At 42.1% G+C, this 26,212-nt stretch overlaps 1 protein-coding gene across 1 annotated transcript in view; it reads left to right on the top strand.

Moving 5' to 3' along the window:
* Window positions 1-3,154: 3,154 nt before the first annotated feature.
* Window positions 3,155-26,212, top strand: part of emsy (EMSY transcriptional repressor, BRCA2 interacting) — a 34,168-nt gene continuing 11,110 nt past the window's right edge. Inside the window, exons 1-13 of the mRNA XM_056285005.1 lie at window positions 3,155-3,353; window positions 4,639-4,747; window positions 5,368-5,467; window positions 5,828-5,902; window positions 6,438-6,613; window positions 6,716-6,871; window positions 8,504-8,763; window positions 18,535-18,775; window positions 19,312-19,530; window positions 19,850-19,999; window positions 24,573-24,746; window positions 25,507-25,643; window positions 25,800-25,973. Coding sequence (XP_056140980.1) covers window positions 4,642-4,747; window positions 5,368-5,467; window positions 5,828-5,902; window positions 6,438-6,613; window positions 6,716-6,871; window positions 8,504-8,763; window positions 18,535-18,775; window positions 19,312-19,530; window positions 19,850-19,999; window positions 24,573-24,746; window positions 25,507-25,643; window positions 25,800-25,973 — 1,968 coding nt within the window. The 5' untranslated portion in view covers window positions 3,155-3,353; window positions 4,639-4,641. The remainder of the gene's footprint in view (window positions 3,354-4,638; window positions 4,748-5,367; window positions 5,468-5,827; window positions 5,903-6,437; window positions 6,614-6,715; window positions 6,872-8,503; window positions 8,764-18,534; window positions 18,776-19,311; window positions 19,531-19,849; window positions 20,000-24,572; window positions 24,747-25,506; window positions 25,644-25,799; window positions 25,974-26,212) is intronic.

Genomic DNA, 26,212 nt, shown 5'->3' with positions numbered 1-26,212 from the left:
GGAGAGCAACAGAGGAGGGATATCTCTCCCAAGATGGACAACATACAATAAATGTTGTGTGCACCATATAAAACACAATTTACAGAATACAACATTGAAAGAGGATAACAGAATTATAATGGAATTATAAAATATATGAAGAATATGATGAGGAGGATGTCAAGCAGTGTCCAGACACCACCGGAAAGCCTAGGACCTGAACCACATGACCACCATCACCTTGTAGACAGAAACATACAAACAAATAAACAAACAAACAAAAAACACACATTAGTCACACATCTGAGTGAGAGAAGGATATAGGATGGGGCGAAGTTCACCACTTTGTGAACAGCTGCGTGAGCAAATAGTCCAACAGTTTAAGAACGTCTCTCAACGTACAATTGCAAGGAATTTAGGGATTTCATCATCTACAGTCCATAATATCAAAACATTCAGAGAATCCTGAGAAATCTCTGCACGTAAGCGGCAAGGTCGAAAACCAACATTGAATGCCCCTGACCTTCGATCCCTCAGGCGGCACTGCATTAAAAACCGACATCACTCTGTAAAGGATATGAACACGTGGGCTCAGGAACACTTGGGAAAACCCCTGTCAGTTAACACAGTTCGTCGCTACATCTAAGGTGCAAGTTAAAACTCTACCATGCAAAGTGAAAGCCATATATCAACAACACCCAGAAATGCTGCCGGCTTCTCTGGCCCGAGCTCATCTGAGATAGACTGACGCAAAGTGGAAAAGTGTGCTGTGGTCTGACGAGTCCAGATTTCAAATTCTTTTTGGAAATCATGGACCTCGTGTCCTCCGGGCTAAAGAGGAAAAGGACCATCCAGATTGTTATCAGCGCAAAATTCAAAAGCCAGCATCTGTGATGGTATGGGGGTGTGTTAGTGCCCATGGCACGGGTAGCTTGCACATCTGTGAAGGCACCATTAATGCTGAAAGGTACTTACAGGTTTTGGAGCAACATATGCTGCCATCCATGGCAAGTGATAGGCACAGACTTATTCACATGGAACTCACAGGACAACGTTATTATAGGGGTGTATTATAGCAGCGATTGTTCTTAGCAGACATAGCACCTTATGGAGAAGTCAAGTGTGTCCGTTCAGATAACAGCACCGAGTTTACAAGCTGAGACTTCCAGGCACTGTTAACCAAGAATAGGATTAGACACGAGACGTCTGCACCCTATTCACCCCACCAAAATGGCACAGCAGAGAGAGGTTGGCGAACTCTCTATGATATAAGCAGATGCTTACTGATAGAAAGCGAGTTACAAGATAAGCTATGGAACTACGCTATGCAGACAGCAGCTTATGTGAGGAACAGGTGCTAGAGCAGGCGCACAATGAAAACGCCATACGAGCTGTTCACAGGCAAGAAACCAAACTGCAGAAATGTGGATCAATCTGTTTTGCTTACAAGCAAGAGAAAGGGAAGCTAGACTCTAGGTGCGAGCAAGGTGTTTTCATTGGCTACGATAAAAACAGCCCAGCTTATCTAGTGTACTATCCAGACACAGAGAGGGTTCAAAAGCACAGGTTGGTGAAGTTTACAACCAAGACAGCCAAAGAAAAGGAAATACAAACACCTGAATCATACATAGAATATGGTGATAGGAATGTACATCCCAGGGTCAATGACAGTGAATAAAATGTTGTTGATGAAAATGTGGAAAATGTACCAGGTCAGGGTGTTCAGAGTGGAGTTTCTGGGACTTTACCTGAACAGACTGAACGCACACAGCCGGGCAAAGTCACGGAGACTGTAATCAGAAGGAACCCACTGCGAACCAAGAGGAGACTAGCTTACCTACAGGAATTCGAGACTGAGGATACAGAGGACAAACTGCAAACATGCGTGGACTCTTGTTATAGAGCAGTATGCAACATTCCTCAAACCTACCAGGACGCCATGGCATCAACCAAATCAAAGCAATGGAAAAATACCATGAACGAGGAGATGCGATCACTGGAGGAGAACGAGACCTTCAGCCTCACCCAGTTGCCACCAGGTAAACAGGCAGTGGGGGGTAGATGGGTCTACACACTCAAATGTGACATTGATGGATCAGATAAATACAAGGCGAGATTCGTAGCAAAAGGCTACAGTCAGAAACCAGGAACTGACTACGAGGAGACATTCTCACCCACAGCTGATGTAATGACAAAGCCAGCCACCAAGCTAAAGGTAGAGAGGTTTGCTCAAGACATGTTTGGCACTTAGAAGTGCAAAGAGTGTGTTCTCATTGTCAAGGTAAAGAAGAAGGCTTATTTTTGTTGTTTTGTTTTCTAGGTAATCCAATGAGCTAAGAGCGAGTAGGGGTGTTAAGTGCTATTATTTGATGGCGCCCTTACTCATTGTATTACGGTCCATTCGGATGTAACGTCGCCACGTTCTGTGTGCGACAGTGTGTGTTGTAAGACTCGGTAGTAGAAAGCTAAGACCTGCTGTATTTGCCTAAATAAATATGCCTAACGGTAACGGCTAAAGAGAAAACAGTCAAGCTTTGCTTATCCTCCATACGCAAGATGAAGATTGCGCACCCCAGCTCAACAAGAGCTAACTGCTAAGCTAGGCAAAGCTAGTAGCAAACTAGGAACGAGAGGCTTCCTACTAAACACAAGTCGTTTGAGAAAGAAAACTATATAATCTAGCGATAAGTGAACTAAGCACAGAAAATAGCTAAATCAGTAGAACTAATGAAGAGGTTAGGGCAGAATATAGGTAGTAAGGAACAGAATAAACAGCAGTTATCGATCTCACGAAAGCAGAAGCCGGAAACAGCTGGCAGTGACATAGGTGACCTATCCAAAACCTTCAAATATTCAATCTACTATTCCTTAGTCTAGCCCCAGATCACAATTCTGTCCTGGAGACTTTTCAATCACATTACATTGTCAAACAGTTAAAAATGGAAGAAAAAAAATGTATGACACCCCCATCCCTAGACTCTCGATTCGGACGAAGAAAAACTTCACAGAAATCACGATGTAAGACCAGAGCTGAAGTGTTTACTTTTCATCCAAAAAAATGGCTCGCAGGGTCAAGGTTGGCGCGTTTGACCCCGTTCATTTCCTGTAGGGGGCAGCACTTCGATTTATTTGCGTCTGAACTGTCGCTTACCTCACAGGAAAAAGAAGTCCCAAACAGAGGAAGAAGATGGCTAATTTGAAGCGTAAACACAAATATCTCTGACGAAAGTCTTTATTGTATCGTATCGATTACTGTTCAAACTCCGTTGTTGTTGTGCATAGTCGGTTGATTTGATAAATGTATTGTGGTCAATGATATATGTCTGGACTATGGCGTTATCATCCAGGCCTTGAAGTTGTCCTTCTGACGGACGGTAAGACATTGATTTGGCACCTGAAATGCTAACACAACGTATGCGATGGATATTATTTGAATTTGGCGTTACTAAACATAGAATTACTTTTGCCGGAACATAACTAGTTAACAACACAAAGAGCTTTGCATTGCACTGAAATGTTTTGTATGTGAATTATGGGGTAAGGAGTATGTAGTTAAGCAATAATGAAAGCTGGAGAAGCTAGCCACTAGCCAAAGCTCACGAAAACCTGTCTATTTGCCGAAATACTATTTGCTTATTTTGTTAACCAGAGCCTTTTATTTTACTGCGCCACGGCTCTCCTTGGTGAACTGTGTCTTGGCTCTGTTGTAGTTCATCTCTGTCGTAGGTTTTAACTGTCTTATGCTTTGCATCTTCGATAAGCTAGTCTACATAGGCCTAACTACTCACCTATCCCAACATCGCCATCTTTACTTACAGTAGTAAAATGCATCACAGAGGATGTTTAATGTCATCCATAACATATATCAGTGAATTCAGGGAGTGGTATACTTAAGCTCTAGCGTGCAACGTGCTACTTTGAATTTGTCGGGCCCAATCTCGGGGGGAAAACGAACGCAGCGTTTGTCAACTACATCGCTATTCCTGTCAATAGTATTATGCGATACTTTTCACGACAGGAAGACAGCAACATGTCGGTGGTAGTAAGTTCACGCATGCACCAATTGGTGTATCATTCTCCCAGGTTAGCTGCGTGCAAACTTTTGAGAAAAGACCTGACTTCTTTAAAGGGGATGTCAAACATATCAGTTATAGTTTATTAAATGAAACATTGCAGGGATTCCAAAACTGTATGAAATAAAATTCCGTTTTTGGTTTGTAACTGTAGGCTGCAAAGAGCAAATTTGATTGAAAAGCATCCACTGAAATATATTCCTTTGCATATTGTATTGTATAACCTGCTCTATTGATATATAATGTTTCAAATAAAGCTCTTGCACTTAATTATTCAAGGTCACTTATTGAATGGGAATTTCCTGAATGGATTTGATATGTTGATATTCATTCCTCTATCATTTGATTTGAAACCAAAACATATTGGCATGCATTTCACTCTTCTTCTCCCTCTCCTGTAAGCCCTGTTTGTCATTGCATAGAGGAAGTTAAGTGAGATTTGATATGTACAGGGTATCAAGTCGGCACCCTTGGCAGAGATAGTTACATTGAATGGGCCAGAACATAACCTCAAACAGCTATTTGCTTTCTTTAACTACTATTAAAACAAATAAACATAATAATGTGCATTATTCTCTGCATATAGTCCATGATTCAACTGGAGAAACCATTGCTGACTGGGATCATGCCTGTGGTATGGCCCACCATACTTGACCTAGGCAGGGATGAGTGCAAAAGAATTCTCCGTAAACTGGGTAAGAGTAAACACCATTCACACTTATTGATATATAAATGGCATGAAGGATCTGGGAGTATACATGGAGAGACAGATTGCTTAAATTAATATCCAAGTTTTTATTCCAACCAAATTTATAAGATTAGGGTAGGATTGTCCAGCATTTCACTTTAATCACTTGAACTCTTGTAAGGCAGCATGTATGGGGACAAAATCTCATTCACAAGATACTTGCTTAACTGACTTTGAATCTTCTAAACCCTAACCTGTGATTTTAGTACAACACCTTCAGCTGTCCAGCAGCTGGCTGGGTTTAGATGAATCACAGAGTTTAAGATTTTATCTCCCTCAGGAATGTATAGTCTTACCTTTTGTGTGCCAAGGCTGAAGAATTTGACAGCAAAACAGGAGTCTTGTCTCACATGTTATTAAGGTTGCATTATCTTAGTTTACATTTGTAAATATTGCAAAGTTATATATTGTATCTATAAATGGAGTTATGAGTTGCGAAAGCTTAAAAATCCTTGACCAAGTAAGATATGATAATGAATAATGAAATATGTAGATTTCAACTGTGCTTTAATCATTTAATTACTCCAGTGCTGTGTGATCTTTCATGTATGTCTTTATAATTACTAGAACTGGAGGCATATGCTGGGGTTATCAGTGCCTTGCGAGCTCAAGGAGATCTTTCAAAGGACAAGAAGGATCTCCTAGGAGAGCTCACTAAAATTCTTGGGTAAGTGTCATCTGCATTGGGTAACTAGATTGACTAATTAGTGATACAGTCTGAGAAAATTACTATATAGGGAACATATATATTGTTTTTTTATTGTTTTATTAGCTTCATCTCACTGGGTTTCTTCCACTCTTCAAATGTTGACATCAAAATGGAGCGATGGTTATTAATTCCAATTCTGAGACACATTTTACACATCAATTGTGTGCTCATGCTATTACTACCAGTCAACCAGTTGTTCAAGCTTGAGAGAGTTTGGCTTGTTTAAAAACAATCTTTCAATCAAGTATGCACAGAGTACACTTGGACATCTCTAAAAATGTGCTATACTCCCCTACACACAACCCACCCTCCACATAGGATCTCAACAGAGCGTCATCGAGCAGAGGTCCGTAGGGCAGTCAATGATGAACGCCTCACAACGATTGCTTATCAGTAAGTACACAACCGTCCAGATGTCCGCCATGTTAGTGTGTCACCTATATGGTCACAGTACCTTAGTTGGACCTAAATAGCAGGCACACCCCTGCAGAATTTTTCACAAAAAATGAATCCACACTTTGGGTATTGAGAAGATATTACTGACGATTTGACCTCATTCATGCATTGACGTTATAGTACTTGATCAAAATTTAGTGAATTTTTCCTGAAGTGAAGTTTGTTTTGATGACTATCCATGAGTTTCCCAGATTTAAAAAGTTCAGTTTTTTTTTAATTTCCTATACATCAGTTTTATAAATGATTAACAAAATAGATCAATAAATAGAAAATAAATCAGCTTGCAGGAAAGATAATTCCAAATTGTGTGATTTTAATGGGTTACTACAAACAATAAACACTTTTTGGAAATAATGGATTTTTGTAGGGTTAGAGTTAGGAAATATTTTAGTCTGTAAAATGTTAGTCTGCACTTAATGTAACACTTCAGCCTTGATCAGATGCTGAGAAGGTACTTGCCCTCTTTTTCTAGCATGTCAGGTCCTAATAGCGCCTCTGAATGGTCCATTGAAGGACGCCGGCTTGTCCCATTGATGCCAAGACTAGTCCCTCAAACAGCATTTACTGTGACTGCTAATGCGGTAGCCAATGCCACAGCCACTCAAAATGCCTCCCTCCTGCTGCCAGCAGAAACAGGAAACAAAGAAGGTAGGTCTGCATTAATGTTTGCCAGCAGAGTAACGTTTTAAAATGGATAGAATATAATCAATATCCTCATGTGATTGGTGTAATTTTTTCTCTCCCCTACAGTGGTTGTGTGTTACTCCTATACGAGCACCACATGTACTTCTACCAGTGCCACAGCAAGCAGTGGCACTTTAGGAGCCGCAGTGAAATCTCCACGACCACCTAGTCCTGCCTCCAATGTGGTGGTGTTGCCCAGTGGGAGCACTGTTTATGTGAAAAGTAAGTTTCTAAATAATCTCACACACACAAGTAAGCCTGCAGCCAGTAGTCAAATATATTGCATATTGTTACTAAGATTGTTTCTTACTCATATTCAGACAGTTCTATCATGAACCACTGCCATTGAATTTAAACAAGTTCCTTTTGTGTTGTTCATACCAGTTGCAAAATGACATGCTGTTTCTGATTACCCTGAGTTGTTAAAATGACCCCTTAGATGAATTTTCTTTTCATAGTGCATGTGAAATATGAGATCTAACCACAACTGAAACATAATGCATCCAACATGAAAGGATACAAATACCAGGTTAAATGCAATGGTTGTTAGCGGATTGTTCACTATCCAGCATATGTATGACAATACTAGGTATAATGGCATCCATCTCAATGTTATCATAATTTGGCCAGGATTTTTGAAAGAGCATATGATTATCAAACAAGCACAATGAGATAGAGTGCTGCTTGAAAGTATGTGAATCCTTTGTGCAATTATAGATTTTTTTTTTGTTTTTATCATGAAATTTTCATTTAATCCGAACCAGTCTTTTTGATCTGACATAACAGGTTTATATTTGCCAATTCCATATCCATATGTTGGTTTAGAGGAAATCATGCATGTAGTAGAAAAACAAAATTAAAAAGAAATCAGTGCAGGTGCAAAAATAAATGAACCCCAAGTGGCATTGGTTAAATCAAGTAGGTAAGTAGAATCAAATAATTGGGTAAATAACTGGGTACCAAATGAACCAATCAAAGGAGAGATCTTTAGGAAAGAGTTTAAGTGGGACTCTGATAAATGGAGATAAAAAACAAACCTGGTCAGTTTGGTGTTACATATCCAGGCGAATACAAAGCACACCATGGCAAGAGGAATGGAGATCTCAGAGGACATCAGGAAGAGGGTTGTGATAGCACATCAGTCTGGGGATGGCTATAAAATCATCTCAAAAAGATTTGGGCTCCATCAGTCCACTGAGTAAAATAATTTACAAAAGGAGAACATGTAACATTATAGCAACTCGGCCAAGAAAAGGACGTACTATCAAAAATGTCCTCAAGAGCCACAAGACCAATAATAAACCAGGTAAAAGCCAACCCAAAAATAACATCTACAGATTACAGACCTCCCTTACTGCATCTTCGGTAACTGCATGCTTCAGCAATAAGAAGAACACTGAGTCAAAATGGAATTCATGGGGGGGTTGCTAGGAAGAAACATATTGACTGAGTTCTGAAAGGAGGAGTGTGCAAAATCCCTCAAAAGAGATGTGAGAGATTGATTAATTGCTATAGGAGACATTTACTCAAAGTTATCACTGCTAATGGAAGTGCCACAAGCTATTGACTGAAGGGGTTCACATATTTTTGCACCACTTATGTTGAATAAATAATGAAAACATAATTTTTTTGTTTCTTTCCTTTATTTGGAATATCTTTATTAAGAATTTGGGTTTGGATAAAGATTTCACAAGTTTATTTTAACATAATTTCATATGGAAAATGATGACCATCCCTGTAGGGTCCACAAACATTCAAGCAGTACTATATGTCCATTATCTACTCTTCTCTTCTTTTTTTCCCCCGCTCCTTTAAAACATTTTTTCTTCTGTTATGGGTTTGTTTTTCTTGCAGGTGTGAGCTGTTCAGATGAGGATGAAAAGCCGCGGAAGAGAAGGCGGACCAACTCTTCCAGCTCCTCGCCAGTGGTGCTGAAGGAGGTTTCCAAGGTGAACCCACCTATATCCAAGAACATCACTGTACCGGTGAGCGGCGGTCCCAAGATGAGCAACATCATGCAGAGCATTGCCAACTCCTTGCCCCCACATTTGTCCCCAGTGAAGATAACCTTCACCAAACCCACTATCCAAACCACCAACACTACAACACAAAAGGTGAGCTGTAGTAACTCCAAAATGACTCTCACAGCTCCATCCACTATTTTGTGTGTTTTTCTTTTTGTGTTTTAATTCATTTTAATAGATTTTTACAACACACCTGTCAGAATGAGAAAACAACAAAAATGAAATTTGAAAAATCACATTTGTATTTTTTTGTCTTGTAATTTGCAAGATCTGTTTGAGGGCCCTTTTCCTAAATAATAATAAAACAAGTTATTTATTAAATTCAATACAATTGACAAGCCTTTTTAAATGCAGTTGTACAGTATGTGACACATTTTAGTGAATTTGCTGTTTGTTGCCATGTTATTATTTTTATACATCTTTGGTGCGCTTGGAATGATCACTTCTAATGATCAATGAAAGATGAAGTTGTTAATGCAACATTTGAATAATGTTCTTGATCTAGGAGATTTTCTAGCCCAGACATGCTGAGGGAATGACAGAACTGGTTCGTCTAGCAGTTTCATACATTGATGTCACAAGGCTTATGTATATTGATTCATAAGATAAGTTATTATCTTAACATAAGTTTTTCGGATTTTGTTGTGCTAAATTCAGTGTACAAAAACTGTAAACTGGCCTAGAAAGCCTTTAACCTAAACTTTCAAGGGTAAATCTTGATACTTTTTCAAGTGTTTTAATGTTCCTGTTAAAAATCTGAATCCTGATTGAAATAGCAGTAGCCTTTAGAGGCAGTAGTATATATATGGGCGACATTATGGGGGGACAGTTGCCCCCCCTAATTCACAAAGAATAATTAAAATAATATATCACATAACGTTATTTAAAAATATACAAATATTATTTGCTGTAATTACACCTACAAGCAGCTGGGGGCAATGTAATGCTCTGAAGCGAACCATGTTAGCTAGCTATGGGAGGCTAATTGAAAATGTCCAAACACGTTAACACGTCATTAAGTAATTTTACAAAGACAACAAAAATCGATAGGGCTGAAGAGAACGAAAATGAAGAATCGCGTCAGGACGATGATGTGTCTCTCACAGAGACGGGCAACATTTCAGAGCAATCTCTGCGAGAAGTGGGCAATGCAGAGATGGAGCCTCCACAGCTTCAGCAGCGAGAAGCAGGCAATGCCGTGGTGTTACAACCTGCAGCTCGAGATCCTATTCTTGGTGTAGGAAACTGCTTGAATTTTGTGGAGAATGGTCCCTGCCAACTTACCCTGTTATTCCCAGCAACAGGAGGGAGAAGATTTTGAAAAGAATGGTATGTTACCTACCCGTGGCTTGAGTACAGCCCCGCCGCTGATGGGGCATTCTGTTACTCATGCCGCGCATTTAGCATTGCTGGCCACAACAAAGAAGAAACGTTTCTAACAGTAACATTTGGAAATTGGAAGAAGGCATTGGAAAAATTCGGCGACCATCAAAAAGGCATTAAACACATTTCTGCAGCTATGAAGCTGACCACTTATATAAATTCATTAAAAACCCTGTTTTCCGGTTCCGCCACTGAGAGAATGACAGCCTAATTTTCGAGCTCCCCAGCGGTTTTGAGAAATAACCCCAAAAACTTTAGTTCTGTTAACCCTAGTGAAGTTTTTGTCGAACAATGAAGAAAAGGGGTATTACTAGACGTAGGACAACGATGAACATGATGGAAAATGATCCCGAAGTGAGACGAGGCAGCTGAAGTAGCTCCCCAAACTTATCTTTGCCACATGGCGAAGACAGCCCCGAAGTTAGCCTGTGATGTATTCCCAAAGAACTCCGGGAGTTCAGAAGAGACAACAAGGCACAGTTCTCCGACATTAAACAAGAACTAAAGAGAACAAACGACAGACTGGATGAGGCAAAGGGGAGAATTAACTAAATGGAGTCCGTGCTTCCAAGGCTGATAGACCAGGAGGGCCGAGCACGGAGAGATGATTTAAGGGTAAATAAAGAGGGCACCGATATGGTTGGCTTTATGGACAATTTATTTAAAAGCACACTGGACCTTCCCCGTGACAGAGACCTCAGAATTGAGTGGGCACACCGGGCATTAGCACAGAAGCCCAATGGCCCGCAGGCAAAGCCCCGATCTGTAGTGGTCAAGTTTGGTAGTTATCGGACGAAAGAGGAGGTGCTCTGGAGAGCCTGGCAGAAAAAAGAAGTGTTCTGCAACAATGCCCACTTTTACGTCGACAATGACTTCCCCCTGGAAGTGCTTAAGAAACGTAGTGAATATGCCGAAGCCAAGAAAGTTTTGAAAGAAAAACAAAGTTTCAGACACCGTACCCTGCAGAGATGTGGGTCTTCTACGACGACGGCACCCGGCTATACAAGGATGCTACGGAGGCAACAAGGGATATCGCTTCACGAGGATTCCCAGTGTCTGTGGTGGTCCTCTGCCTCTCCGGATCAAGAAGCGATCGGGCTCCTGTCTACCTGGCAGGTGGCAGGGAGACGGTGCGACCAGGGAGTATTTCAAGAACCCAACTCAGCGGAAGGCGGCACACAGCCCAAGAAAAACCTCCACTCTCAATATAAAGAAAATCTCCAGAAATTCAGAAGGCGATGCCCCCACAACAGGAGACTGATGGTCTACAGTTTTGGCTCAAATGCAGATAAGTTTGATCTGATTTCTGAGTGCTATGCCTCACTATGGTTATTTATATAGCTACATATAAATCCTACAGTTCTATTTTTTCTAACCAATTAAAAGAGTCGGGACTTGTTAATTGGCAGACTCTTAACAATTTGTTTTGTTTTGTTTGTGTTTTTTTTATTCTCGCTCTATAATCTCACTATTATTTACAACTTTATTTGGACATTGGCTAGCATTTTGTTGCAGCGTGGGACATTCCCTTATGGGGGCTTTGACTTTACAAAGCCCCGTAAGGCTCTTACATCAGCGATGTAAGATCTAGGTTCATCGCACTTCCTTTTGATCACTCCGATCTTGTCATGTCCCTTTGTAGTCTGAAGACGGACCATTTGGGACAGTTCCAGTGCAGGCAGTGGACTGCTTGACTTGTCATAGTGCGCTTTCTGCATTCCCCGTTTCTTTGACAGCTGAGCCCAGATCGTTACAGTGTCCTTTGATGACGGCGCCAACAGCTGTTGGCTGGCAGGTAGGGTGGTGCGTGTTTTCCTAGATAGGAGACGCTGAGTGGGAGAGCCCAAGGTTGTATCTCGTAGCGTGTTCCGAATGTTCAGCAGATTCAAAAGTAGATTTGTCCCGTCTCTCTTTGAAGTTTCAAGCAGCCTCTTTGCGCTTCGTACCGCCCGTTCTGCCAGGCTGTTTGCTTGTGGGTATTCAGGACTGCTGGTGGTATGGTGGAAGTCCCAAGTTGTGGCAAACTCATGAAAAATCTGACTGGAGAACTGGGTGCCATTGTCTGAAAAGACAGTGTCAGGGACGCCATGAACTGAGAAGTGTCGCTTTAGCTTGTTGACCACACTTTGTGAAGAGAGGTTTTTAAGTGGATCGATTTCAAACCACCCTGAGTACGAGTTGACCAAGACCAGGTAGTGGTGACTGTTCCACTCGAAGATGTCTGTGGCGACGGTGGACCAGGGCAGTTCTGGGATTGGGGTGGGTTGCAGTGGCTCTTTCTGTTGATGTTCTTTTACACTGTTGCACACACTGCAGGCTTGGACCATGTTCTCAACATCCTTTGCCATGGATGGCTAGAATGCAAAATCACGTGCTCTGCATTTCGTTGCTTCGGCCCCAGGATGTCCTTTGTGTAGAATGACTCGCATGGAGGCAGTGTTAGTGTCTAGGCTTAACATTTAATATCATTGCAGGGGAACTCACGTACGGTGTACAGGCATGTAGCTGTGTGTATATTGCTGCCACCAGGCTGTATGATCGCATGACTACTCTGTAAGTATGGAATGCTGGTCAGTACAAACATAATGCTACAAGCTACTACAGACTGTAGTGTTTGGGGAACGACCACTCTTGTTCCTTTCATTACAATGTCATCGTCGATGGTGAGCTCATCCCGGAATGCAAAGAATGGTACAGTACTGCTTGCTCGGTTGGACCGTCCTTGCTTCATAGTGCGGCAGAGAGCTTGCATTGAAGAGTCTGCAGCTGTGTGTTCTCGCAGCTCCTTCAGGTGATTTGATGAGATGGGCTGGATTGCCATCACTTCAAAGTTGTTCTGTTCAGTTTGATGCTGTGCTGTGCGCTTCCTTGGTGCACAAGACAGCGTGTCGGCCAAATACATGAACTTCCCTTTCTTGTAGACGAGCGTCAAGTTGAACTTGTGCAGCTTCAACATCATGCGTTGCAGATGCGCTGGTGCGGTGTGGATTGGTTTGTTCAGGATTGTGATGAGGGGCTGATGATTGGTTTCGACTGTAATTGGCTTGCTGTAGACGTAGTCATAGAACTTGAAACATGCAAACACCACCGCCAGCAGCTCCTTTTCTATTTGCGCATATCTTGTCTCAGTCTCTGTCAAGGTGCGCGAGACATATGCTATGGGTTCGCCTCCCTGTAGGCAAGCTGCACCAAGGCCATACTGTGATGCATCACAGGTGAGTGTGATGGGCTTTCTCACGCGTAGTAATTCAGCACCGGAGGGCTTGATATGTGAGCCTTCAGTCCGTTGAATGCACCTTCATGTTCCTTTTCCCAACACCAGGCTACGTCACATTGCAGCAGCTGACGGAGTGGTGCAGACAGTTTGCTGGAGTTAGGGATGAACTTTCCAAGTTATGTTGTCATTCCTAAGAATCTCTGAAGAGCAGCCTTGTCTTCAGTTGGGGTTATCTCAGCGATTGCTTTTATCTTCGCAGGGTCAGCTTTGAGTCCCTGGTCTGTGAAGATGTGTCCCACGTAGCTCACCTGTTTGAGTCTGAACCTGCATTTCACCGGATTCAGTCTGAGCTTCAACTTTCCGAGCCCTGTCCAGGACCTTTCTGAGGTTGGCATCATGTTCCTCTACTCCGTTGTTGCCCACGATGATGTCATCGACGATGATCACACATGGATAGCCTGTGAAGACCTGCGCCATCGCTCATTTGAAGACTTCTGGTGCGGAATTGATTCCAAAGGGCGTTCTCAGGAATCTGAACCTCCCCAGGGGTGTGGCGAATGTTGTTCAGATAAAGGGTTCTGTGTCTAGTTTCATTTGCTAGAATGAACTTTTTGCATTCAGCACTGAAAGCACAGTGGCATCGGACATTTGTGCAGCCACCTCTTCGACTGCACGCATAGGCTGGTGAGAGCGCATTAAAGCTTCATTCAAGTCACGTGGATCGCTGCATATGTGAATGTTGTCAGTGTCCTTCTTGTGTGTGGCAACCATTGCAGAAACCCATTCTATGGGCTCTGTCATTGGTGTGATGACTCCCAATGTCACCATCCAATCCAGCTCTTTTTTGACTTTGTCCTTCATCGCTACAGGGATGGGCCTTGGTGGCCTCGCGACAGATGTGACATTTGGATCAACTTTCATTGAGTATGTTACTGGTAGTGAGCCAATCTCGTCACTGAACAGGGCAGCATATTCAGAGAATATTTTGTGTGAGAATGTTGAATCCTCGCTGACGTCAACTTGATGTACATCGTTGTTTAGAGTGATTAAGTCCATGTTTAGGCAGTCTGGTAGGCCAAGTAGTGATTGGACATTGTTTTTTCACCACATGGAACTGCAGTGTGTGTGTCTGCATCCTCGTTTGACAGTTTAGCAGCGCAGTGCCTTCTGTGTAGATCACGGTTCCACCGTATGCGACTAGTTTGGCTGTCTGTGTCTTGTCGATTTTCTCTGCCTGTTTCACGAAGTTGTAAGTGTCTGAGGGTATGACATTACGCTTGGACCCAGTGTCTACTTTTAGTTCCAATGGTTTGCCATTCACTGTGACGGAGCAGTAGATCTCCTTTTTGTTCTTTATCTTCTCCAGGTTGACTGTGTTGATTTCTTTAGTGTCTAGTGATAGTCCATCTACATGAAATGAGCCATTGCTGCTGTCTGAGTCCTCTTCTGTGACCAGATGATTGACAGGTTTGTATGCACGGGCTTGTCTAGCGGACCTGCAGTACCTTTTGAAATGGTTAGATTTGTTGCAGTTGTGGCACTGCTGCCCATATGCCGGACACTCCCTTGGTGGGTGATTTACACCGCGATTTCTGCAGTTGGTGATCCCTGTCATTGAAGTTTGTTCACTCTGTGGCATTGATCTGGCCCCCTTCTGCTTTTTTCTAAAGGCTTTGGGATATTTGACAGCATCCATGATGACTGGGGCATGCATTGGAGTGGTCAGAGTTTTGCTGTGTTGCTCAGCTAGTTCACTTATTTGACACATACGAATCGCCTTAGCTAGAGTTAGCTCACTTTCCTTGAGTAGTGCTTTTCTGATACTATCACTGGTAATGCCACACACTAAATGGTCTCTGATCAGCTCCGCCTGGAGAACTCCGAAATTACAGCTTTTAGATTTGATCCTGAGTGTACTCGCATATGCTTCCACTGTTTCCCCAGGTTTCTGGTTTCTGGTGTTGAAGGAATGCCTCTCCATGGTGATGTTTGTCTGAGGGTTGCAAATCTCCCTGAATTTTCTTTTCAAACATTCCAGGTCTTCTCGTGTCTCTGCCCACCTCATGACGACCCCGTCTTCTGCGAGCACCGCTGGTAAATACGTGAATGAGTGCTCACGTTCGATCGCCTCTACTCCTGCTAAATGTAGCAGTATGTATGCTTGCGTTTTGGCTGGTTTGTCACTGTGCGCTGTGGCGATGTATATGTCATATTCCTGCTCGAATATACGACAATTCTCTGCTACATTACCATCGAAGGTAAGAGCGTCCGGTCGCCGAAATCTGTCTGCCATTGTCGTCCTTCAAGCTAGCTTTTTCTTCTTTCATCTTTGTGGAGTTCCTTGCATGCAGAGAGAATGGCTACGTTAGTTAGCCAGCGCTGCTAACTAAACTCACTTTGCCGAACAAGGTGTCGGATCTAACTATGTACATTCCAAGTTTGGAAAGTATCAGGTTTCACTTCTGTCACCATGTAGAATGACTCACATGGAGGCAGTGTCAGCATCTAGGCTTAACATTTAATAATCATTGCAGGGGAACACACGTACGGTGTACAGGCATGTAACTATGTGTATGTTGCTGCAACCAGGCTGTATGATCACATGGCTACTCTGTAAGTATAGAATGCAGGTCAGTACAAACATAACGCTAAAAGGTTATCTACAAGAGGGCTCCTCCAATCGGGGGATTTTTTTAGAGCTGATGGAACAACGAGTGAGTGACTGTCCTCTCATCGAGCGTTTTTTCAAAAACCGGGAGAGGTCCTCCAATTATGAGCATTGCACACACCAGAATGACTTAATCTCCATAATGTCTAACCAGATCAAAAGTGACATCACACAACGTGTGTGAGATGCAGGCATTTTTGCCATGATGGCAGATGAAACACAGGACATCAGCCGACATGAGCAGGTGGCAGTTGTACTGAGGTATGTCGACAGTGACTTTGCAGTACATTAATCGTTTGTTGGTTTTTACCGCACAGACAGAACAGATGGTGAAACATTGGCATTGCTCTTGAAAAACACATTGGAGAGCATGGTCTTGATTTAGACAATCTGAGGGCCCAGTGCTATGATGGAGCGGCAAACATGCAAGGGGCTTACAGTGATGTTGCATCGCGTATTCCGAAGGATCACCCTCTTGCCATGTACATTCACTGTCATGCGCATATTCTAAATCTCTGCATTGTTGATGTGTGTCGCAGTGTTCCGGCAGTCAGACACATGTTGACAAATGTGTCTTCACTCCACACCTTTATCGAAGGATCAGCTAAACGTCATGCCGTTTTTGAGTCCATGCAGTGGGACAGATTTTTGGGCCAAGCTAAAACGTTGAACTCTCTCAGTGACACCAGATGGAGCTGCCGTGCCGAAGCGCTCAGAGAGATTCTAGATAATTCTGAGGCAATTATGGACATTGAATGACTTTTCGTAGAATGATGTGTGCATGGGTGGCCAAGTAAACACTGATGACAGCAATCACAAGCTTCCACTTTTTGTTCCCATGCCTGTTGATGTGACGAGTTCTCACACAATGCAATGTGCTCTCAAAAGCACTGCAGTCACCCAGCCTTAACTTTGCAACTGTTAAGGACCTGGTGTCTCCCACAATTGAAACGGTGCTGGCCATGAGAACCACCGATTTTTTTTTTCCACAGTTGTGGCAGCACACAAGCAATCTCTGTGCTCAAAACGGCTACCAAGGCCCGCAGCAGCCATGGAAGAGATCAGCCAACACAACGCCCACGGAACATGACGAAACCGGACAGGAGCATTACCAAGAAATGCACAACAAAGTCTTGGACAAGACAATAAGTGAAATCAATGACTGATTCAAGGAGAACGACATGGACGCTCTGAAAACTTAAAAATGTTTAAGATTTGTCACTTATTTGAAATACAATTTTGAAATTGGAACTGCACGTTTTGTTTATTGCACGCTAGTTGTACTTTTTACATTTTACAATTATGTGATTAAACCCCCCCCCCAATTTTGGGACCCAAATGTCGCCCAAGTATATATATATTTTTATTTATTTATTTTTTTTTGGGTTGGGGAATTGGGGTTGATATTTCAAAAGATTTCAAGCTTAACTTTCATCAGTCAGTTTGATCAAATACATCATGATAATCATCAAAACATTTTGTCAATACAATCCCTCTTTCTTTTGTGAAACCACAGCTAATCATTTACATTGTTTTTCAGAAATTATCAACTTGAGGAGACACTTAAATGAGTCTTAGTATTAGTATGACATATACATAGTGTTAGCATTATTATTTTTATTATTACTATTATTATTATTATTAGTTCCGGTGTGGGAAGATGGTGGCGCGAATTCACGTTCACGGTGGCCTCACCCAGTACCGGTGTGAGAATATGGCGGCGTGAATTCACATTTTCAGCGGCCTCACCCAGTACCGTCGATGCAGTGTCTTTGTCGACGTCTGCGTCTAAATTTTTGTCTTCGTTTGTTGGCTGGGAGAGCTAGCACTGGATCGGCTGCGAGAGCTTGGTCTGCTGCACTGTGGGCCCAGGGACCGCAGCCTTGTCTGGAGCTGCGTCCAAGGAGGTAACACCGAGGGTGTTCTGACAGGACGCAGAAGCGGTGCAGGCTAAGCTAACTGCTAGCCCATGCAGGCTGGCAGTTAAACGATAACACCGAAGGCCGTGTGGCGGCGGCTTTACTTGACGGTGACTGGTGTTTTTGATGTTGTGTGGAGTGTGGGGAGGTGTGTCAAGGGTGTCTGGCTGGAATAGCTGGTGCTGGATCGGCTGGGAGGGCTTGGTCTGCTTTGTCTGTTTGCCACAGGACCATCGCCACTGCCTGGAGCTGCGCCCGAGGAGGAAACACGGAGGGTGGTCTGATAGGACGCATAATCGGGGCAGGCTAGGCTAACCGCTAGCCCATGCAGACCGGCGACTCCGACAGCCATCCTGGCTGGCGTTTGTTCCCTTGGACAGTGATTTTTGGGGGGGTTGGATGTATGTGATGTATGTGTTAGTTTGAATGTGTGTGTTCTTGTAGTTCTTGAATGTGTTTTTGTCTGTATGTAGCACTGTTGTGGGCTGGGGGAAACAGCATTTCGTTTCACTTGTGTGCAAGTACATGAGGTGAAATGACACTTCCTGATATATTATTATGATTATTATTATTATAATTCATAGTATACATAGTATTAGCATCTTATGTTAATGATAAAAACACTGAAAATATATTTTTGTTTAATTATTTTTCTGTGTCTTTTCTTGGTTCAGGTGATCATTGTGACAACTTCCCCAAGCTCCAACTTTGTGCCCAACATCCTGTCCAAGTCTAACACCCACAACAATGCGACCATTTCCAAACTGGCCTGTACATCCATGCTGACAACAACCAGCCAGAAACAGACAGTGGTGTTTCCAGCCAGTTCCAGCTCCTCTTCTAACGCCAACACTGTGGCAGTCACCACAGTGGTCTCTTCAAGCCCTTCTGTAGTAATGTCAACAGTCGCACAGTGTAGGTTTTTCTGTTGCTTAATGATACATCAACATGTTTTTTTTTAATCAAATTATTTAGGACCATTTAACAAATAAGCAGTTTGTTGGTCCAGTGTGTTTGAAAGGTTGTTATATTGGTCATTGTAAAAGTAACTACATAGTAATTTATCTTTTAGAGAATTGAAATTGCAGCCATACAGAGCTTGTCCTGTCCAGGAGAATTTTTTTTTTCTAAACCTTTATTTACTCAGGGTAGTACGCTGAGCACATGTGCTCTTTTTCAGCAATGCCCTGCTACACATTCACACTACCACCACACATTCACACCTGGGAGCTGTCCAGTACAACCACAGTCTTCACTGGTGGCCGCTGAGCAGCTCCACTGGAGCAGTTGGCTTGTTCCGGGCACATCAGCCATGGGTATTGAGGGAGGGGACAGCGCCATTCATTCACTTCCCCCCTCCCACATTGTTTCAAAAATAACAATATACCTATTAATGGTAAGAATTTTCCTACTAGTTAATATTTTTGCTGATCGTTATTTCCTTTTTCCAGGTGTTTCCTCTGCCGGTGTGAAGGTGGCTTCAGCTAGGCTCCCATCACCCAAGACTCTGGTGGGATCTCCCACTCAGATTTTGGCCCAATTCCCAAAACAGCAGTCCCCCAAACACCTGCAGCAGGGCTCCCCTATGGGGGCTCCCTCTGTCAGCCAGACCCAGGCCTCTACTACCCCACCTGGCACCAAACCCACCATTCAGATCAAACAAGAGTCAGGTGAGAAGAAAAATACTACTTTCTGATACATTATTATTATTCTTACCTAAAAGGTAGGGTCTTGAAGTTGATCTTTTCAAACATATTTTTCCCGATAAAGGGAAAGCACTGATATTTAAAATTTTACCTGAGTTCAAGTCAAAGTTAGGAAATTCTGTAAATAGACTGGCTTAACTGTGTGGTTTTTGGAGCCAAGGTCTGAGTCAGACATTACATGAAGTGGTTCCTTTTGAAAAATCTTGTTTTGTAGGGATTGATGTGTTTGGTTGCTCTCCAGAAGTGGCATTTGCTAAGAGAATGTTTGTTTTTTCTGGCATAGGAGTGAAAATAATTACCCAGCAGGTGCAGCCCAGCAAGATCCTTCCCAAGCCTTCCTCAGTGGCCTTGTCTAGCAGCAGCTCCTCGCCAATTATGGTTGTTAGCAGCAATGGAGCCATCATGACAACGAAGTTGGTGTCCCAGCCCACAGGTGCGTGCTCTCTAAGTAAACCATTGGCAAGTTACGTGTTGGAATATGAACTCTCAAATCTAGTTAATTATGTCCTGTGAGAGTTCTGTCGGCCACTCTTAACTTTTCAGACACAGTTTGATTTCACGCTTCAACTCATGAAATTTTACTTGTGTTGATTCATAGAGGCAGCAAAAGTGCCTCATTTGACCCCCTCACAATTCCTTAAATGGCCATTGGCAGAAGCACTCGTGTATATTCCTCTACCATTCTCTATTTTTGTATGGATTGAAGACAGCAGACTCCAAGGGTGCTGGGTCCGATCCAGCTTCATAATGCTCCTGCTCTGCTTTGGTTTTCTGAGGCAACATGTAGTAACTGTAAAGTTTGGTTAGTTTGTTTAGTTAATCATTAGTTTGTTGTTTTCCATATTAAAAATTATTTTAAAAAACTCACCTGAGAATCTGTTATTTGACTCTCAGTAGTTCACTTTATTCATGCCAACCCATTATTTCGTTAGATTCTTTTGATTTCTAAAAAGCTGTTTGTCCAAGTTATTTTTCAGGATATGGAGAAAGATACACTCTGACTGTGTAACATTAAACTAGTGGGCTATTTTAAAGCAGGCACTTCATTGAAATCCTACAGAATCTTAATTAATGGGCTAGCACATTATTGTTACCCCACAAAATCTTGATCATTATTATATTTTTGTCTTGTCCTCTTCCTCTTTCTCTTTCCTTCTCCTCCATTCCTCACAGGCATTACTTGTCCCAAAGCTTTTTTGCCAGACTTGCAAATGTTTCCAAACTTGAAAACCTCTGTCCAGGCCTCCTTCTCCTACGTTCCTCACAGACACTACTTGTCCTAAAACTTTTTTGCCAGACACAAGTCTTTCAAAACTTGAAAACCTCTGTCCAGGAATATATAACTTGTATGCAGTTAGTCAGTATCTCACTTCATCCATCCATTTCATTTTTTTTTCTTTAAACCCAACAACTCAAACTGTCCCCTGATCACAATTTTCAAGCTAGAGTAACCAAACTTGCTATGATGCTTCAAGCCCTGCCCCAGAAGTGTACTCCATACTTGTACCCCAATAACTCACCTCCATCTGTTCTTTTTGTCACTCTTTTCAGCCTAATTTACTTCCATACATTTTTGTGACTCTTCTTGCTCCTCCATTTTTTTAAGTTCAAATGACCAAACTTAACCTGTCCTCCCCTTTATACCCATTTGTTTTTAATGCACCTACTCCTCCTTTCTTCCTCTTTTCCTATCCCATCACCCCTTGCCAACACTTTCAATTTTCTGTGGATATGTACTTACAAGTTGAATTTAAATTTGGAAAACTTCCTAATTTCACTCCCAGCGTAGTTGTGCATGAATAGAAATTTAAACACACACATACCATTACCTAGTTTAAAATGACAGTTCCACAATTGAGTATTTACACAAATCCCTCTTGCTATGAGTCTGCTCCCAGTTTTTTTTTGTCATGCTATTGCATCTGCTCAAAGATAGGTATTTTTTTATTTCATGATACTTAGACAATCTTAACAGATCTTTTGGAGCCAAGATTTTAAGTTTGATGAGATGACAAAGTGGTTGAATAGGTAAGCAGAGTATGAAGACCTCAGGCAAAAAAAGGACAAAACACAAGATTTTGCTTCCTGAACACTTTTGGGTGTGTTTTATGGATTTTGGGCTGCTGATCACAAAAATCACCTTAAAATTTTCCTATCACATACTGTTTTGTATATATAACACATTTTTGTGATTTCCCATCATATTTAAGTCTACTAGTATATTGGCCACAAAGCAAGCTGTTTTAGTCAGTCCAAGCATGCCTGGGCATGCACTCAGTGTAGGTGCTATGCAAATGTTGTCTTAGGCCTGCCTGGGCATGCACTCAGTGTCTTAGGCATGCCTGGGCATGCTTAGTCAGGTTAGATGCTGGCAGACGGCTATAAAAGCTGCTAACATTTACAGCTGTTTGGACACACGTTGATGCATGTGTTCTTCAGGCAATAGCATAGTGAGTAAACTTAACAATAGGATTTATTGTCTTCAGGAAGATTTAATACAGCAGAAATTTCTCGTCAATGTTGCAACAGCTGTGATACATTGTTAGTCTGTGGCGAGTATACGCTTCAGGCTCAAAGACACACTATGACTGCACTTATTAAGAAAGCCTATGAGCTTGACTTCGGATGTAAAATTGGTGACCAAGAGAAACCCTGGGCTCCTCACATTTGTTGTGCAACATGTGCAGTCAACCTGAGAGCTTGGCTCAGAGGTACTTCGAAGTCAATGCCATTTGTAGTCCCACTGATATGGTGAGAACACAAATGATCACTTGACAGACTGTTACTCCTGTCTGACCAATGTATCTGGCTTCTCTGCTAAAAATAAGAAATCGATTGAATACCCCAATCTGCCTTTAGCCATGAGACCAGTGCCACATGATGACAGTTTGCCAGTACCGAAGCCACCAGACATGGAGCCTAGATGAGGCAGATGAAGATTCCACAATGCATGAACCAGATGTGGAAAATGACACTGATCCAGATGTTGAACCCTTCATACCTGTTTATCCTCATCGGATAACACAGCCAGAATTAAATGACCTGATCAGCGACTTAGATTTGTCAAAAGCTAAAGCAGAACTATTTGGTTCAAGATTGCAAGGATGCGGACGTCCAGGTAGCATAGCTGTCTATTCCATTGCCTACCAACACGGGGATTGCCGGTTTGAATCCCCATGTTACCTTCGGCTTGGTCGAGCATCCCTACAGACACAATTGGCTGTGTCTGTGGGTGGGAAGCCGAATGAGGGTATGTGTCCTGGTCACTGTACTAGCACCTCCTTTGGTAGGTCAGGGTGCCTGTGCGGGGGGAGGGGGAACTGAGGGGAATAGCGTGATCCTCCCATGCACTATGTCCCCCTGGTGAAATGCCTCACTGTCAGGTGAAAAGAAGCGGCTGGCAACTCCACATGTATTGGAGGAAGCATGTGTTAGTCTGCAGCCCTCCCCGGATCGGCAGAGGGGGTGGAGCAGTGACCGGGACAGCTCGGAAGAATAGGGTAATTGGCCGGATACAATTGGGAGAAAAGGGGGGGGGGTTTGCAAGAATGGGGTTTGCTGTCATCAGGTTCAAAAATTTATATCTTTCGGAACCGTCAAGAACATTTGACAAGCTTCTTTACGCAGGTTGTCAACCTCTGTTTCTACACTGACATTGATGGATTGTTCATGGCTTTGGGTTCTGTGAATGACCCACAACAATGGTGTCTTTTTATAGATTCATCAAAGTTAAGCCTGAAAGCTGTCCTGTTACAGAATGGCAATGTCCACCCTTCAGTATCCATTGGCTATTTAGTACACATGAAAGAAACCTACAATAACATGGAACTGTTATTGAAACACATACAGTACAACAATTACGACTGGAACATCTGTGGTGATCTTAAAGTAGTGGCACGGCTACTAGGAATGCAGCTTGGATAAACAAAGTACTGTTGTTTCCTTTGTGAATAGGATAGCCGTGCTAAAGAGTCACATTACATTAAAAAGAACTGGCCGCTCCATAAGTATTTCATTCCAGGGCAGAAAAGTGTGGCGCATAAACCACTTGTCGACCCAACAAAGATATTTCTGCCCCCTCTGCATATAAAACTCGGATTGATGAAAAATTATGTGAAAGCAATGAAGAAAGAATGTGATGGATTTCGCTATTTGAGACAGATGTTTCCAAGAATAACTGATGCCAAGATTAAGGAAGGCATTTTTGTTGGTCCACAAATCAGACAGGTCATCAATGACAGGGAGTTGGAAGATCTGCTAGTGGGACCAGAGAAAATGGCATGGAAGGCATTTAAGGAGGTTGTTGAGAATTTTCTTGGCAACTACAGAGCACCAAAACTACATTGAGTTGCTTGACAACATGCTTAAAGCATACAAAACCATGAAGTGCAACATGTCATTGAAAATTAATTTTCTGCATTCACACTTGGACTTCTTCCCTGTTGATCTTGGTGCAGTCAGTGACGAACATGGTGAAAGGTTTCACCAGGACACTGTGACTGTGGAAAAGAGGTATCAGGGCAACTGGAATCCATCAATGTTGGCTGACTATTGTTGGACACTGACATGAGAGGCACCAGATGCTGAGTACAAACGAAAATCAGCTGCAAAACATTTTAAGCTCAGTTGAACTGACACAATGTGTCAGCATCATTATGCAATTAAACATGTTAAATTCAATAATAGTTACTTTAATATTTTGTTGAAATTCTGATGTGACACAGCAAATCTGAAATTATTTTTGTGTTCAGCTTGACATTGATTTATCAGAATCTGTCATTTTTTTTCAGGAAGCAAAACATTTGAAAAAAAATTGTTGTCCAGGGATTTATTCTTGAAATGTGAAAACAAGTATGTGAAAACAAAGACAATAATTAGGGTTTTACTTTTACTTTTAAATTTAGCGAGACAACATGGCTACCAATAAAGTAACTTAGCTCATTTTTTTAAGACTTTTATGTCAGTTTACCCCCTGAGGTTTACCACTATAATATTTTTACCTGCAGCTACTCAGGCCACCTACACGAGACCCACTGTTAGCCCTAACATTGGCGCTAGAATATCAGCAACCGCCGCTGGAACCACCTATGTCAAGACTACCAGTGGCAGTATCATCACGGTGGTGCCAAAGTCTCTAGCAACATTGGGTGGCAAGATCATCAGCAGCAACATTGTATCTGGTGAGCTACTTCAATCCTGTAGCAAGGTGATTTCAGGCAGACTGGCTCTGCAGTGGTGCCTGTATCTGTTAACTGCCCAGATCATACATAGAATACATTTTGAAGATGTTAAAGTTATTTTGGTTTCAGATATCCAGCTCAGTTAAGAAATTAGTTCCCTTCATTCAGTTCAGGCTCACTTTAGACTACTTCACTGATAAAAGGTTAAATTCTAGTTCACAGTTCTTTGATCGAAACAATACAATGTGGTCAGTAACTTTTATTTTTTTATTACTCTAGCAGTCTGAAACCAAAGTCTTGCAAGGATAGTGGTTTTATTTATCTATATGCTTGTGGGCATTTTAGACGACTCCAACCAAAGGTCTTTCTTTTCCGGATATTTGTTTCATATCAGGTTTGGTTTTCCCCCATCTAGCCTCAACACATCATGTGATTTGTGGTCATGGCCTTTGTCAAATACAGGCAACCTCAGAAGGAACTGAAAGAATTGGTTGAATAGAGAGGACACAAGTTAGGGAATCGCCAGTTCATTAGGCCATTTATGTTAAGATTCATGAACCTTACTTTGAGAACTATTCAAAGGGCTGATTTTGGTCTCAGGGTAGGTATAATTCTAATTTGGTGTATGACCGCACTGTAGATCAACACGGAGTTGTTAACTGGGGGGTTATCCTTCCTGTTGTGAAGGGAGTTAAAGCTGAGCTTCTTTGAGCCATTATGTTCCATAGTTAGATGAAATATCTTCTTCCTTCCATTGCAGGCACAACAACTAAGATTACCACTATACCCATGACATCAAAGCCAAATGTCATTGTGGTTCAGAAAACAACAGGTAAAGGAGCTACAATCCAAGGACTGCCTGGCAAGAATGTGGTCACCACACTTTTGAATGCTGGGGTCAGTTAAACAGTTTGATGCATTCAAGTTATAGCAGTGATTTAGAATCTTTTTTGTATCTTATCCTTCACATGGCATGTGTTGCTTCTAGTTTCAGAATATATTCCACACATGATAAACTATACACTCTTGTCTGCTTTTACTTTTGTTTATTAGGGTGAGAAGAGCCTTCAGACTGTTCAGGGGACCAAGCCAGCCATCATCACAGCTTCCAGACCCATTACAAAAATGATAGTCACCCAGCCCAAAGGCATGAGCTCAGGTTCCCAGTCCACTGCCACAAAGATCATACCCACTAAGATAGTCTATGGGCAGCAAGGGAAAACACAGGTAAATCCCCACACTTTCTCCGTAATCTCTCTTTCTTTAACTTTTCTCTATTGTTTTTGTTCTTTTTGTTTTATTGTCTCCAATTACAGTTTTAGGCAGTGTATTTCTCTCAATCAATATTAATAAACAATCCCAGATTTCTCTTTGACACTGTAGTAATCAAATGTTTTTAATTAATTAAAAAGCAGCCGTCTATTAGCAGATTTATGCTTTGAATCCATGATTATGAGGGTAAACAC

This window comes from Lampris incognitus, chromosome 8 (genome assembly GCF_029633865.1).
Source record: "Lampris incognitus isolate fLamInc1 chromosome 8, fLamInc1.hap2, whole genome shotgun sequence".
Lineage (NCBI taxonomy): Eukaryota > Metazoa > Chordata > Actinopteri > Lampriformes > Lampridae > Lampris > Lampris incognitus.
Note: the sequence above shows the minus strand (reverse complement) of the source record. Positions and strands in the feature narration are given on the sequence as shown.